The following is a 17,424-nucleotide window of genomic DNA, read 5'->3' as shown; positions in this document are numbered from 1 at the left end:
AAAATATACATGCGACAATTTCAAAGATTTTACTGAGTTAGAGTTCATATAAGGAAATCAGTCAATTACAATAAATTCAAAAGGCCTGCACAAGTACAGTGAAATGCTTAACTTGCTAGCCTTCCCAGCAGTGCAGTATTCAATATCAAAATAGTATAACAAAAAAAAAACAAGAAATAAGAGAAGGAAAAAAACTAACAGAAGAATGTAAGCCATATACAGGGTAAGTGCCAGTACCAAACTATACAATTGAATTGCGGGGTTGTTTTGTATTAGTTTCCTGTCAGAACTCTGAAGCACTATAAAACACTACGGGGATCCATGGGCTAGTTATCCTGACACACTCTGTCATGGCATTATATTGGATTTCAAATGCATGCTACTTAAAGCAAAACCATTAGTCAATGTCCCTACATCCCAGGGCTTCGTTCTGGATCGATGTTATGAAGCAGACCAGTCCTGTTGTGTTACTCTGGAGATGTCAAAACAGAGCTTCAGATTGGGAGTCGCGTTACTAACAACTGTGCCCAGCTAACCTTGGCCCAGTTAACCTTGACCTCTAATCCATTGTGTGCCCCATTTTTTTATATGTATAGTTGCTATGGTGATGCGTGTGTCCAGGTTTTGACTTGGTGGCTGAAAGGGGAAGGATGCTGACCTCTGTTTTCTTCTTCTTCTCTCCTTCCCTCCTCTCTTCATCTCTTACTTTCTTTCTCTCCTCCTTTCCAGATTCCGCCACATCACACGTCTGCCACCAATGTGAACGGGTCTTCACACAGTCTGGAGTTGGCCTACAACATGAGTCCTGAGGGTAGGTGTCCCCTTCTCCTCTCAACCTCTCCCTTCTCTTCTTCTGTTCTCCTAGCCTCCTTTCTCCTCTTCTGTTCTCCTAGCCTCCTTTCTCCTCTTCTGTTCTCCTAGCCTCCTTTCTCCTCTTCTGTTCTCCTAGCCTCCTTTCTCCTCTTCTGTTCTCCTAGCCTCCTTTCTCCTCTTCTGTTCTCCTAGCCTCCTTTCTCCTCTTCTGTTCTCCTAGCCTCCTTTCTCCTCTTCTGTTCTCCTAGCCTCCTTTCTCCTCTTCTGTTCTCCTAGCCTCCTTTCTCCTCTTCTTCTGTTCTCCTAGCCTCCTTTCTCCTCTTCTTCTGTTCTCCTAGCCTCCTTTCTCCTCTTCTTCTGTTCTCCTAGCCTCCTTTCTCCTCTTCTTCTGTTCTCCTAGCCTCCTTTCTCCTCTTCTTCTGTTCTCCTAGCCTCCTTTCTCCTCTTCTTCTGTTCTCCTAGCCTCCTTTCTCCTCTTCTTCTGTTCTCCTAGCCTCCTTTCTCCTCCCCTCCCTTCTCTTCTTCCACTCCCCTCTCCACTCCTCCCTTCTCTTTCTCCACCCCCTCTCAACCTCTCCCTTCTCTTCTTCTGTTCTCCTAGCCTCCTTTCTCCTCTTCTTCTGTTCTCCTAGCCTCCTTTCTCCTCTTCTTCTGTTCTCCTAGCCTCCTTTCTCCTCTTCTTCTGTTCTCCTAGCCTCCTTTCTCCTCCCCTCCCTTCTCTTTTTCCACTCCCCTCTACACTCCTCCCTTCTCTTCTTCCACTCCCCTCTCCACTCCTCCCTTCTCTTCTTCCACCCCCTCTCCACTCCTCCCTTCTCTTCTTCCACTCCCCTCTCCACTCCTCCCTTCTCTTCTTCCACTCCCCTCTCCACTCCTCCCTTCTCTTCTTCCACCCCCTCTCCACTCCTCCCTTCTCTTCTTCCACTCCCCTCTCCACTCCTCCCTTCTCTTCTTCCACTCCCCTCTCCACTCCTCCCTTCTCTTCTTCCACTCCCCTCTCCACTCCTCCCTTCTCTTCTTCCACTCCCCTCTCCACTCCTCCCTTCTCTTCTTCCACTCCCCTCTCCACTCCTCCCTTCTCTTCTTCCACTCCCCTCTCCACTCCTCCCTTCTCTTCTTCCACTCCCCTCTCCACTCCTCCCTTCTCTTCTTCTGTTCTCCTCTTCTCCTCTCCTCTCTTTACCCTGTGTCATCCTGTCTCTGTGCCAACTCTCACAGCTCCTGCCTGCACTCACTCACCCCTAAACACGTGGCCCAATGCATCCCCAATCCCCCCCTAGGGCCTCAATGCAGGTTCAGGTTGTTATTAGAATTGCTTACTCAGCGACACGTGTCGCATCACAGCAGCACTCACAACAGAGGGACAGAGAAGTGTGATGTGGAGAACAAGTGAAAAAATCTGTGTGCTTCTGCGTGAGACAGCCAGGCGGTATCAACACGTCCTTGGGCTGTGTGTCTGCATAATACTGTTGGTTCCTCTTTAGGAGAGGCCAGACATTAGTTCTAGGGTAGGAGCTAGGCTGCCTGGGTTAATGGGCAATTAATGACTTTATACTTTGATTAGATTAAAACGCGTTGATCCTTTATTTCAGCCGCTTTGTCTTAACATAAGTTGTGGAAACTCCAAAGAGATATTCATTTCACTGCAATGCAAGTTTTACCAGAGTAAGTACTTGTAGGTATTGTACGTCATTCTACACTGAGTGTCTAAAACATTATGAACACCTGCTCTTTACATGACAGACTGACCAGGTGAATCCAGGTGAATGTATGATGCCTTATTGATGTCACTTGTTAAATACACTTCAATCAGTGTAGAATGTAGATGAAGGGGAGGAGACCGGTTTAAGAAGGATTTTTAAGCATTGAGACAATTGAGACATGGATTGTGTTTGTGTGCCATTCAGAGGGTGGATGGGCAAGACACAAGATTGAAGTGCTTTTGAACGGGGTATGGTACTAGGTGCCAGGTGCACCGGTTTGTTTCAAGAACTGCAACGCTGCTGGGTTTTTCACACTCAACAGTTTCCTGTGTGTATTAATGGTCCACCACCCAAAGGACATCCAGCCAACTTGACATAACTGTGGGAAGCATTGGAGTCAACATCGGCCAGCATCCCTGTTGAACTCTTTCAACACCTTGTAAAGTCCTTGCCCCAACTAATTGAGGCTGTTCTGAGGGCAAAAGGTGGGGGTGCAACTCAAATATTAGGAAGGTGTTTTTAATGTTTTGTTCAGTCTGTATATATGTGGGCCACAGGAAGTAACTGAAAGAGCATTCTGATGTGCCCCGTTGTAACGCGTCTCTCCTCATCAGTTAACGGCAACAGCTGTAGCTCGATCACAACCGTCCTGGATAAGTACAAGGTCGGCAAGGTCATAGGAGACGGAAACTTTGCCGTGGTGAAAGACTGTGTAGAACGGTATGTAAATTTAGAATATTACATTTCTTTACATCTCATTGATGGATTTAAAACCTTATTTTAATTTTAACTTCTCGCTTGACTGGAAGTTTCATAGCATACCAATTGTACTTTCATATTTGTAATGAATGTTCACTAGGCTGTTGGACTTAAAAAGCCCTATTTATAAATGACCACGTTGATCAGTAGCTTTCAATGTGACTTAATAAGCGCCACGTCACATGTCATAACTGCTTCTGAGGCTTAATGACAGCAGGCATTTATAGAATTTAAGTAAGCATTTACTGTTTGTGTATGTGCGTTTGTCTGGGGTTCAGCCCATGAAATCCACTTCATTACCATTTCCCTTCTGACTCAGCAGTTTGTCTGTAATATACAGAGAGCAGACTCCTTCCTCTAATCAGAAGGGCTTTACGCTCCAATACACCGTCACGCACTGTCTGATGTGTCAGCCTATGACTGTGTATGGGGATGCAACACTGTTCAGTCTACTGTTGGATAGAACTTAGAATCTTAGTTTGTGATGAAACTTTCAAACTTGTTAAAAAATGTTATGGTTTGGCAGATGGTTGCACATGATTTGGGTTAGTTTGAAGGATTTACAGTAAACACAGTATACCATGATTTGAAGGACTAGTGTTGCTGTACGTCTTTATAGGTCCACTGGGAAAGAGTATGCACTGAAGATCATTGACAAGGCCAAGTGCAGTGGAAAGGTAAGAGAGCAAGAGAGAGAGAGAGAGAGAGAGAGAGACTATGTTGTTGCCATTGTATTTATTTGACTGTGTCACCCAATAGCAGCTGAGCTCAGCAACCCAGGTTGTAACGTGGGGAATTAATGTAAGTGTTGCTGACAGTCCCAGTACCATGTATCAACGGAGACTGTTCTCTCAGACAGTGTTGCTGACTGAGTCCCAGTTCCATGTATCAACAGAGACTGTTCTCTCAGACAGTGTTGCTGATGGTCCCAGTACCATGTATCAACAGAGAGACTGTTCTCTCAGACAGTGTTGCTGACAGTCCCAGTACCATGTATCAACAGAGAGACTGTTCTCTCAGACAGTGTTGCTGACAGTCCCAGTACCATGTATCAACAGAGACTGTTCTCTCAGACAGTGTTGCTGACAGTCCCAGTACCATGTATCAACAGAGAGACTGTTCTCTCAGACAGTGTTGCTGACGGAGTCCCAGTACCATGTATCAACAGAGACTGTTCTCTCAGACAGTGTTGCTGACAGTCCCAGTACCATGTATCAACAGAGAGACTGTTCTCTCAGACAGTGTTGCTGACGGAGTCCCAGTACCATGTATCAACAGAGAGACTGTTCTCTCAGACAGTGTTGCTGACGGAGTCCCAGTACCATGTATCAACAGAGAGACTGTTCTCTCAGACAGTGTTGCTGACAGTCCCAGTACCATGTATCAACAGAGACTGTTCTCTCAGACAGTGTTGCTGACGGAGTCCCAGTACCATGTATCAACAGAGAGACTGTTCTCTCAGACAGTGTTGCTGACAGTCCCAGTACCATGTATCAACAGAGAGACTGTTCTCTCAGACAGTGTTTCTGACAGAGTCCCAGTACCATGTATCAACAGAGAGACTGTTCTCTCAGACAGTGTTGCTGACAGTCCCAGTACCATGTATCAACAGAGAGACTGTTCTCTCAGACAGTGTTGCTGACAGTCCCAGTACCATGTATCAACAGAGAGACTGTTCTCTCAGACAGTGTTGCTGACAGTCCCAGTACCATGTATCAACAGAGAGACTGTTCTCTCAGACAGTGTTGCTGACAGTCCCAGTACCATGTATCAACAGGATCAAAGTACCATCCCAGTACCTTCCCGGTAAAGACCAACACAATTAACTACTACATGTCTGTCTGCCTGGGGGTTAATAATGCAGGGTGGAATACCTAACCACTGTCCACTCACTGTGTGTGCTCACGTGCGTGTGTGTGCTCATGTGCGTGTGTGTTTGCATGCATTTGTGTGTTTGCATGTGTGTGCAGGAGCACCTGATAGAGAATGAGGTGGCAGTGCTGAGGAGAGTCAAACACCCCAACATTATCCAGCTGATAGACGAAGTGGACACACCCACTGAACTCTACCTGGTCATGGAGCTGGTCAAGGTACGTTCAACCACTACTGACCTCTACAGTATCTAGTCAACCACTACTGACCTCTACAGTATCTAGTCAACCACTACTGACCTCTACAGTATCTATTTAACCACTACTGACATCTACAGTATCTATTTAACCACTACTGACATCTACAGTATCTATTTAACCACTACTGACCTCTACAGTGTCTAGTCAACCACTACTGACCTCTACAGTATCTAGTCAACCACTACTGACCTCTACAGTATCTAGTTAACCACTACAGTATCTAGTCAACCACTACTGACCTCTACAGTATCTAGTCAACCACTACTGACCTCTACAGTATCTAGTCAACCACTAATGACCTCTACAGTATCTAGTCAACCTCTACAGTATCTATTCAACCACTACCGACCTCGACAGTATCTAGTTAACCACTACAGTATCTAGTCAACCACTACTGACCTCTACAGTATCTAGTCAAACACTAATGACCTCTACAGTATCTAGTCAACCACTACTGACCTCTACAGTATCTAGTCAACCACTACTGACCTCTACAGTATCTATTGAACCACTACTGACCTCTACAGTATCTATTGAACCACTACTGACCTCTACAGTATCTATTGAACCACTACTGACCTCTACAGTATCTATTGAACCACTACTGACCTCTACAGTATCTCGTCAACCACTACTGACATCTACAGTATCTAGTCAACCACTACTGACAGTATCTAGTCAACCACTACTGACCTCTACAATATCTAGTCAACCACTACTGACATCTACAGTATCTAGTCAACCACTACTGACATCTACAGTATCTAGTCAACCACTACTGACCTCTACAGTATCTAGTCAAACACTACTGACCTCTACAGTATCTAGTCAAACACTGCTGACCTCTACAGTATCTATTGAACCACTACTGACCTCTACAGTATCTAGTCAACCACTACTGACCTCTACAGTATCTATTGAACCACTACTGACCTCTACAGTATCTCGTCAACCACTACTGACCTCTACAGTATCTCGTCAACCACTACTGACATCTACAGTATCTAGTCAACCACTACTGACAGTATCTAGTCAACCACTACTGACCTCTACAGTATCTCGTCAACCACTACTGACCTCTACAGTATCTCGTCAACCACTACTGACATCTACAGTATCTAGTCAACCACTACTGACAGTATCTAGTCAACCACTACTGACCTCTACAGTATCTAGTCAACCACTACTGACATCTACAGTATCTAGTCAACCACTACTGACATCTACAGTATCTAGTCAACCACTACTGACCTCTACAGTATCTAGTCAAACACTACTGAACTCTACAGTATCTAGTCAACCACTACTGAACTCTACAGTATCTAGTCAACCACTACTGACAGTATCTAGTCAACCACTACTGACCTCTACAGTATCTAGTCAACCACTGCTGACCTCTACAGTATCTAGTCAACCACTACTGACCTCTACAGTATCTAGTCAACCACTACTGACCTCTACAGTATCTAGTCAACCACTACTGACATCTACAGTATCTAGTCAACCACTACTGACCTCTACAGTATCTAGTCAAACACTACTGAACTCTACAGTATCTAGTCAACCACTACTGAACTCTACAGTATCTAGTCAACCACTACTGACATCTACAGTATCTCGTCAACCACTACTGACATCTACAGTATCTAGTCAACCACTACTGACCTCTACAGTATCTAGTCAAACACTACTGAACTCTACAGTATCTAGTCAACCACTACTGAACTCTACAGTATCTAGTCAACCACTACTGACAGTATCTAGTCAACCACTACTGACCTCTACAGTATCTAGTCAACCACTGCTGACCTCTACAGTATCTAGTCAACCACTACTGACCTCTACAGTATCTAGTCAACCACTACTGACCTCTACAGTATCTAGTCAACCACTACTGACATCTACAGTATCTCGTCAACCACTACTGACATCTACAGTATCTCGTCAACCACTACTGACATCTACAGTATCTCGTCAACCACTACTGACCTCTACAGTATCTCGTCAACCACTACTGACCTCTACAGTATCTAGTCAACCACTACTGACCTCTACAGTATCTAGTCAACCACTACTGAACTCTACAGTATCTAGTCAACCACTACTGACATCTACAGTATCTAGTCAACCACTACTGAACTCTACAGTATCTAGTCAACCACTACTGAACTCTACAGTATCTAGTCAACCACTACTGAACTCTACAGTATCTAGTCAACCACTACTGACCTCTACAGTGTCTAGTCAACCACTGCTGACCTCTACAGTATCTCGTCAACCACTACTGACATCTACAGTATCTAGTCAACCACTACTGAACTCTACAGTATCTGTCAACCACTACTGACATCTACAGTATCTAGTCAACCACTACTGACATCTACAGTATCTAGTCAACCACTACTGACATCTACAGTATCTCGTCAACCACTACTGACATCTACAGTATCTAGTCAACCACTACTGAACTCTACAGTATCTAGTCAACCACTACTGAACTCTACAGTATCTAGTCAACCACTACTGAACTCTACAGTATCTAGTCAACCACTACTGAACTCTACAGTATCTAGTCAACCACTACTGAACTCTACAGTATCTAGTCAACCACTACTGAACTCTACAGTATCTAGTCAACCACTACTGACCTCTACAGTGTCTAGTCAACCACTGCTGACCTCTACAGTATCTCGTCAACCACTACTGACATCTACAGTATCTAGTCAACCACTACTGAACTCTACAGTATCTCGTCAACCACTACTGACATCTACAGTATCTAGTCAACCACTACTGAACTCTACAGTATCTCGTCAACCACTACTGACATCTACAGTATCTAGTCAACCACTACTGACCTCTACAGTATCTAGTCAACCACTACTGAACTCTACAGTATCTAGTCAACCACTACTGACCTCTACAGTATCTAGTCAACCACTACTGACATCTACAGTATCTAGTCAACCACTACTGAACTCTACAGTATCTCGTCAACCACTACTGACATCTACAGTATCTAGTCAACCACTACTGACCTCTACAGTATCTAGTCAACCACTACTGAACTCTACAGTATCTAGTCAACCACTACTGACCTCTACAGTATCTAGTCAACCACTATTGACCTCTACAGTATCTAGTCAACCACTACTGACATCTACAGTATCTCGTCAACCACTACTGACATCTACAGTATCTCGTCAACCACTACTGACATCTACAGTATCTCGTCAACCACTACTGACCTCTACAGTATCTCGTCAACCACTACTGACCTCTACAGTATCTAGTCAACCACTACTGACCTCTACAGTATCTAGTCAACCACTACTGAACTCTACAGTATCTAGTCAACCACTACTGACATCTACAGTATCTAGTCAACCACTACTGAACTCTACAGTATCTAGTCAACCACTACTGAACTCTACAGTATCTAGTCAACCACTACTGAACTCTACAGTATCTAGTCAACCACTACTGACCTCTACAGTGTCTAGTCAGTGACCTCTACAGTATCTCGTCAACCACTACTGACATCTACAGTATCTAGTCAACCACTACTGAACTCTACAGTATCTCGTCAACCACTACTGACATCTACAGTATCTCGTCAACCACTACTGACATCTACAGTATCTTGTCAACCACTACTGACATCTACAGTATCTCGTCAACCACTACTGAACTCTACAGTATCTAGTCAACCACTACTGAACTCTACAGTATCTAGTCAACCACTACTGAACTCTACAGTATCTCGTCAACCACTACTGACATCTACAGTATCTAGTCAACCACTACTGAACTCTACAGTATCTAGTCAACCACTACTGAACTCTACAGTATCTAGTCAACCACTACTGAACTCTACAGTATCTAGTCAACCACTACTGAACTCTACAGTATCTAGTCAACCACTACTGACCTCTACAGTGTCTAGTCAACCACTGCTGACCTCTACAGTATCTCGTCAACCACTACTGACCTCTACAGTATCTAGTCAACCACTACTGAACTCTACAGTATCTCGTCAACCACTACTGACATCTACAGTATCTAGTCAACCACTACTGAACTCTACAGTATCTCGTCAACCACTACTGACATCTACAGTATCTAGTCAACCACTACTGAACTCTACAGTATCTAGTCAACCACTACTGAACTCTACAGTATCTAGTCAACCACTACTGAACTCTACAGTATCTAGTCAACCACTACTGAACTCTACAGTATCTAGTCAACCACTACTGACCTCTACAGTGTCTAGTCAACCACTGCTGACCTCTACAGTATCTCGTCAACCACTACTGACCTCTACAGTATCTAGTCAACCACTACTGAACTCTACAGTATCTCGTCAACCACTACTGACATCTACAGTATCTAGTCAACCACTACTGAACTCTACAGTATCTCGTCAACCACTACTGACATCTACAGTATCTCGTCAACCACTACTGACATCTACAGTATCTCGTCAACCACTACTGACCTCTACAGTATCTCGTCAACCACTACTGACCTCTACAGTATCTAGTCAACCACTACTGACCTCTACAGTATCTAGTCAACCACTACTGACATCTACAGTATCTAGTCAACCACTACTGAACTCTACAGTATCTCGTCAACCACTACTGACATCTACAGTATCTAGTCAACCACTACTGAACTCTACAGTATCTAGTCAACCACTACTGAACTCTACAGTATCTAGTCAACCACTACTGAACTCTACAGTATCTAGTCAACCACTACTGACCTCTACAGTGTCTAGTCAACCACTACTGAACTCTACAGTATCTAGTCAACCACTACTGACCTCTACAGTGTCTAGTCAACCACTACTGACCTCTACAGTATCTAGTCAACCACTACTGACCTCTACAGTATCTAGTCAACCACTACTGACCTCTACAGTATCTAGTCAACCACTACTGACCTCTACAGTATCTCGTCAACCACTTCTGACCACTACAGCAGTATTCTGCACTTCATCAGTGCATGCAACATTAATATTTTAGGTACCTTATCATTTAGGTAAGTTCTTAATTCAACATGAATGTGTCTAATGCGACCATTTCCTGCAGGGTGGCGACCTGTTTGATGCCATCACGTCCTCCACTAAGTACACAGAGAGAGATGCCAGTGTCATGGTGTTTAACCTGGCTGGAGCCCTGAAGTACCTACACAGCATGAACATAGTACACAGAGACATCAAGCCTGAGAACCTGCTGGTGAGTATTGAGGGACCACACTGAAGACTGAGGTAGCCAGCTACACTGTACACTGTAAGATCATATGTTGTTGAATTGACATACAGTAGTTATGTCAGAATTGTTGTGACACAGTTCCACCAGAGTGGCCGAGACATACACAACCTTTCAAAAGTTTGGAGTCACGTAGAAATGTCCTTGTTTTTGAAAGAAAAGCTATTTTTTTCTTTGTTCATTAAATAACATCAAATTGATCAGGAATACAGTGTTAATGTTGTAAATGACTATTGTAGCTGGAAACCTCAGATTTTTAATGGAATATCTACATGGGCGTACGGAGGCCCATTATCAGCAACCATCACTCCTGTGTTTGCTAATCCAAGTTTATCATTTTGAAAGGCCATTCATTATAAAACCCTTTTGTAATTATGTTAGTACAGCTGAAAACTGTTATTCTGATTAAAGAAGCAATAAAACTCATCTCCTGTAGACTAGTTGGGTATCTGGAGCATCAGCATTTGTGGGTTCGATTACAGGCTAAAAATGGCCAGAAACAAAGAACTTTCTTCTGAAACTTCAGTGTATTCTTGTTCTGAGAAATGAAGGCTATTCCATGCAAGAAATGGCCAAGAAACTGAAGATCTCGTACAACGCTGTGTACTATGGATATGCGATTTCAGATTTTCATATGGCATGCTAAAGTACTTGCATATGAAATGCACAATGCCTTTGGAATTGAGGTGACATGATTTGGTAACTACGTTTTGTGTGTCTGCCCCTTAGGTGTGTGAGTACCTTGACGGCACTAAGTCTCTGAAGCTGGGGGACTTTGGTCTGGCCACTGTGGTTGAGGGGCCCCTGCACACCGTGTGTGGAACCCCCACCTACGTGGCCCCTGAGATCATCGCTGAGGCTGGGTGAGTTACTGCCAACTGTACCTGTATCCCTAGCATCAGACATTCTAGTGACAAGAGCCGCTGAAGAGGAATCCCACACGGATGTTACACAACACTTCCTTCATGTTTCTCTCTCTCTGCTCGCTCTCTTCCCCCTCTGCTCTTTCTCTCTGCTCTTTCTCCATCTCTTCTCTCTCTCTCTCTCTCCCCAGTTATGGTCTGAAGGTGGATATCTGGGCAACTGGGGTCATCACTTACATCCTGCTGTGTGGCTTTCCTCCCTTCCGCAGGTACACTGCACAATGTTATTTAACCTCCAGACACCTACAGTACACTACACAATGTTATTTAACCTCCAGACACCCACAGTACACTACACAATGTTATTTGACCTACAGTACACTACACAATGTTATTTGACCTACAGTACACTACACAATGTTATTTGACCTACAGTACACCACACAATGTTATTTGACCTACAGTACACTACACAATGTTATTTAACCTCCAGACACCTACAGTACACTACACAATGTTATTTAACCTGCAGACACCTACAGTACACTACACAATGTTATGTAACCTACAGTACACTACACAATGTTATGTAACCTACAGTACACTACACAATGTTATGTAACCAACAGTACACTACACAATGTTATGTAACCTACAGTACACTACACAATGTTATGTAACCTACAGTACACTACACAATGTTATTTAACCTCCAGACACCTACAGTACACTACACAATGTTATTTAACCTCCAGACACCTACAGTACACTACACAATGTTATTTAACCTACAGTACACTACACAATGTTATTTAACCTCCAGACACCTACAGTACACTACACAATGTTATTTAACCTACAGTACACTACACAATGTTATTTAACCTCCAGACACCTACAGTACACTACACAATGTTATGTAACCTCCAGACACCTACAGTACACTACACAATGTTATTTAACCTCCAGACACCTACAGTACACTACACAATGTTATTTAACCTCCAGACACCTACAGTACACTACACAATGTTATTTAACCTACAGTACACTACACAATGTTATTTAACCTCCAGACACCTACAGTACACTACACAATGTTATTTAACCTACAGTACACTACACAATGTTATTTAACCTACAGTACACTACACAATGTTATTTAACCTCCAGACACCTACAGTACACTACACAATGTTATGTAACCTACAGACACCTACAGTACACTACACAATGTTATTTAACCTACAGACACCTACAGTACACTACACAATGTTATTTAACCTACAGACACCTACAGTACACTACACAATGTTATGTAACCTACAGACACCTACAGTACACTACACAATGTTATGTAACCTACAGACACCTACAGTACACTACACAATGTTATTTAACCTGCAGACACCTACAGTACACTACACAATGTTATTTAACCTACAATACACTACACAATGTTATTTAACCTCCAGACACCTACAGTACACTACACAATGTTATGTAACCTACAGTACACTACACAATGTTATGTAACCTACAGACACCTACAGTACACTACACAATGTTATTTAACCTACAGTACACTACACAATGTTACTTAACCTCCAGACACCTACAGTACACTACACAATGTTATGTAACCTACAGTACACTACACAATGTTATTTAACCTCCAGACACCTACAGTACACTACACAATGTTATTTAACCTACTGTACACTACACAATGTTATTTAACCTCCAGACACCTACAGTACACTACACAATGTTATGTAACCTACAGTACACTACACAATGTTATTTAACCTCCAGACACCTACAGTACACTACACAATGTTATGTAACCTACAGTACACTACACAATGTTATTTAACCTCCAAACACCTACAGTACACTACACAATGTTATTTAACCTCCAGACACCTACAGTACACTACACAATGTTATGTAACCTACAGTACACTACACAATGTTATTTAACCTCCAGACACCTACAGTACACTACACAATGTTATTTAACCTACTGTACACTACACAATGTTATTTAACCTCCAGACACCTACAGTACACTACACAATGTTATTTAACCTACTGTACACTACACAATGTTATTTAACCTCCAGACACCTACAGTACACTACACAATGTTATGTAACCTACAGTACACTACACAATGTTATTTAACCTCCAGACACCTACAGTACACTACACAATGTTATTTAACCTACTGTACACTACACAATGTTATTTAACCTCCAGACACCTACAGTACACTACACAATGTTATTTAACCTGCAGACACCTACAGTACACTACACAATGTTATTTAACCTCCAGACACCTACAGTACACTACACAATGTTATTTAACCTACAGACACCTACAGTACACTACACAATGTTATTTAACCTACAGACACCTACAGTACACTACACAATGTTATTTAACCTACAGTACACTACACAATGTTATTTAACCTGCAGACACCTACAGTACACTACACAATGTTATTTAACCTGCAGACACCTACAGTACACTACACAATGTTATTTAACCTGCAGACACCTACAGTACACTACACAATGTTATTTAACCTGCAGACACCTACAGTACACTACACAATGTTATTTAACCTCCAGACACCTACAGTACACTACACAATGTTATTTAACCTGCAGACACCTACAGTACACTACACAATGTTATTTAACCTCCAGACACCTACAGTACACTACACAATGTTATTTAACCTGCAGACACCTACAGTACACTACACAATGTTATTTAACCTACAGACACCTACAGTACACTACACAATGTTATTTAACCTACAGACACCTACAGTACACTACACAATGTTATTTAACCTGCAGACACCTACAGTACACTACACAATGTTATTTAACCTACAGACACCTACAGTACACTACACAATGTTATTTAACCTACAGACACCTACAGTACACTACACAATGTTATTTAACCTGCAGACACCTACAGTACACTACACAATGTTATTTAACCTCCAGACACCTACAGTACACTACACAATGTTATTTAACCTACAGACACCTACAGTACACTACACAATGTTATTTAACCTGCAGACACCTACAGTACACTACACAATGTTATTTAACCTCCAGACACCTACAGTACACTACACAATGTTATTTAACCTCCAGACACCTACAGTACACTACACAATGTTATTTAACCTACAGACACCTACAGTACACTACACAATGTTATTTAACCTACAGACACCTACAGTACACTACACAATGTTATTTAACCTGCAGACACCTACAGTACACTACACAATGTTATTTAACCTCCAGACACCTACAGTACACTACACAATGTTATGTAACCTACAGTACACTACACAATGTTATTTAACCTCCAGACACCTACAGTACACTACACAATGTTATTTAACCTCCAGACACCTACAGTACACTACACAATGTTATTTAACCTACAGTACACCTACAGTACACTACACAATGTTATTTAACCTGCAGACACCTACAGTACACTACACAATGTTATTTAACCTGCAGACACCTACAGTACACTACACAATGTTATTTAACCTGCAGACACCTACAGTACACTACACAATGTTATGTAACCTACAGTACACTACACAATGTTATTTAACCTACAGACACCTACAGTACACTACACAATGTTACTTAACCTGCAGTACACTACACAATGTTATTTAACCTACAGACACCTACAGTACACTACACAATGTTATTTAACCTACAGACACCTACAGTACACTACACAATGTTATGTAACCTACAGTACACTACACAATGTTATTTAACCTCCAGACACCTACAGTACACTACACAATGTTATTTAACCTACAGACACCTACAGTACACTACACAATGTTATTTAACCTACAGACACCTACAGTACACTACACAATGTTATGTAACCTACAGACACCTACAGTACACTACACAATGTTATTTAACCTACAGACACCTACAGTACACTACACAATGTTATTTAACCTACAGACACCTACAGTACACTACACAATGTTATGTAACCTACAGTACACTACACAATGTTATTTAACCTCCAGACACCTACAGTACACTACACAATGCTATGTAACCTCCAGACACCTACAGTACACTACACAATGTTATTTAACCTCCAGACACCTACAGTACACTACACAATGTTATTTAACCTCCAGACACCTACAGTACACTACACAATGTTATGTAACCTCCAGACACCTACAGTACACTACACAATGTTATTTAACCTACAGTACACTACACAATGTTATTTAACCTCCAGACATCTACAGTACACTACACAATGTTATGTAACCTGCAGACACCTACAGTACACTACACAATGTTATTTAACCTCCAGACACCTACAGTACACTACACAATGTTATGTAACCTACAGACACCTACAGTACACTACACAATGTTATGTAACCTACAGACACCTACAGTACACTACACAATGTTATTTAACCTCCAGACACCTACAGTACACTACACAATGTTATTTAACCTCCAGACACCTACAGTACACTACACAATGTTATGTAACCTACAGTACACTACACAATGTTATTTAACCTACAGTACACCACACAATGTTATTTAACCTACAGTACACTACACAATGTTATTTAACCTCCAGACACCTACAGTACACTACACAATGTTATTTAACCTACAGTACACTACACAATGTTATGTAACCTACAGTACACTACACAATGTTATTTAACCTACAGTACACCACACAATGTTATTTAACCTACAGTACACTACACAATGTTATTTAACCTACAGTACACTACACAATGTTATTTAACCTACAGTACACTACACAATGTTATGTAACCTACAGTACACTACACAATGTTATTTAACCTACAGTACACTACACAATGTTATTTAACCTACAGTACACTACACAATGTTATGTAACCTACAGTACACTACACAATGTTATTTAACCTACAGTACACTACACAATGTTATTTAACCTCCAGACACCTACAGTACACTACACAATGTTATTTAACCTACAGACACCTACAGTACACTACACAATGTTATGTAACCTACAGACACCTACAGTACACTACACAATGTTATCTAACCTACAGTACACTACACAATGTTATTTAACCTGCAGACACCTACAGTACACTACACAATGTTATTTAACCTACAGACACCTACAGTACACTACACAATGTTATTTAACCTGCAGACACCTACAGTACACTACACAATGTTATGTAACCTACAGACACCTACAGTACACTACACAATGTTATGTAACCTACAGTACACTACACAATGTTATTTAACCTGCAGACACCTACAGTACACTACACAATGTTATTTAACCTGCAGACACCTACAGTACACTACACAATGTTATTTAACCTACAGACACCTACAGTACACTACACAATGTTATTTAACCTGCAGACACCTACAGTACACTACACAATGTTATGTAACCTACAGACACCTACAGTACACTACACAATGTTATGTAACCTACAGTACACTACACAATGTTATTTAACCTCCAGACACCTACAGTACACTACACAATGTTATGTAACCTACAGACACCTACAGTACACTACACAATGTTATTTAACCTGCAGACACCTACAGTACACTACACAATGTTATGTAACCTACAGACACCTACAGTACACTACACAATGTTATTTAACCTCCAGACACCTACAGTACACTACACAATGTTATTTAACCTACAGTACACTACACACTGTTATGTAACCTACAGTACACTACACAATGTTATGTAACCTCCAGACACCTACAGT

At 41.7% G+C, this 17,424-nt stretch overlaps 1 protein-coding gene across 1 annotated transcript in view; it reads left to right on the top strand.

Annotated features, from left to right (window-relative positions):
* Positions 1–17,424, top strand: part of LOC118377924 (serine/threonine-protein kinase DCLK2-like) — a 95,995-nt gene that overhangs the window by 54,218 nt on the left and 24,353 nt on the right. Inside the window, exons 7-13 of the mRNA XM_052485236.1 lie at positions 730–811; positions 3,131–3,236; positions 3,895–3,952; positions 5,246–5,365; positions 10,507–10,653; positions 11,416–11,549; positions 11,741–11,818. Of these exons, the coding sequence (XP_052341196.1) occupies positions 730–811; positions 3,131–3,236; positions 3,895–3,952; positions 5,246–5,365; positions 10,507–10,653; positions 11,416–11,549; positions 11,741–11,818 (725 nt within the window). The remainder of the gene's footprint in view (positions 1–729; positions 812–3,130; positions 3,237–3,894; positions 3,953–5,245; positions 5,366–10,506; positions 10,654–11,415; positions 11,550–11,740; positions 11,819–17,424) is intronic.

The sequence above is a fragment of the Oncorhynchus keta genome, chromosome 29 (genome assembly GCF_023373465.1).
Source record: "Oncorhynchus keta strain PuntledgeMale-10-30-2019 chromosome 29, Oket_V2, whole genome shotgun sequence".
In the NCBI taxonomy this organism is placed as follows: domain Eukaryota; kingdom Metazoa; phylum Chordata; class Actinopteri; order Salmoniformes; family Salmonidae; genus Oncorhynchus; species Oncorhynchus keta.
This window is presented reverse-complemented; position numbering and strand designations above follow the sequence as displayed.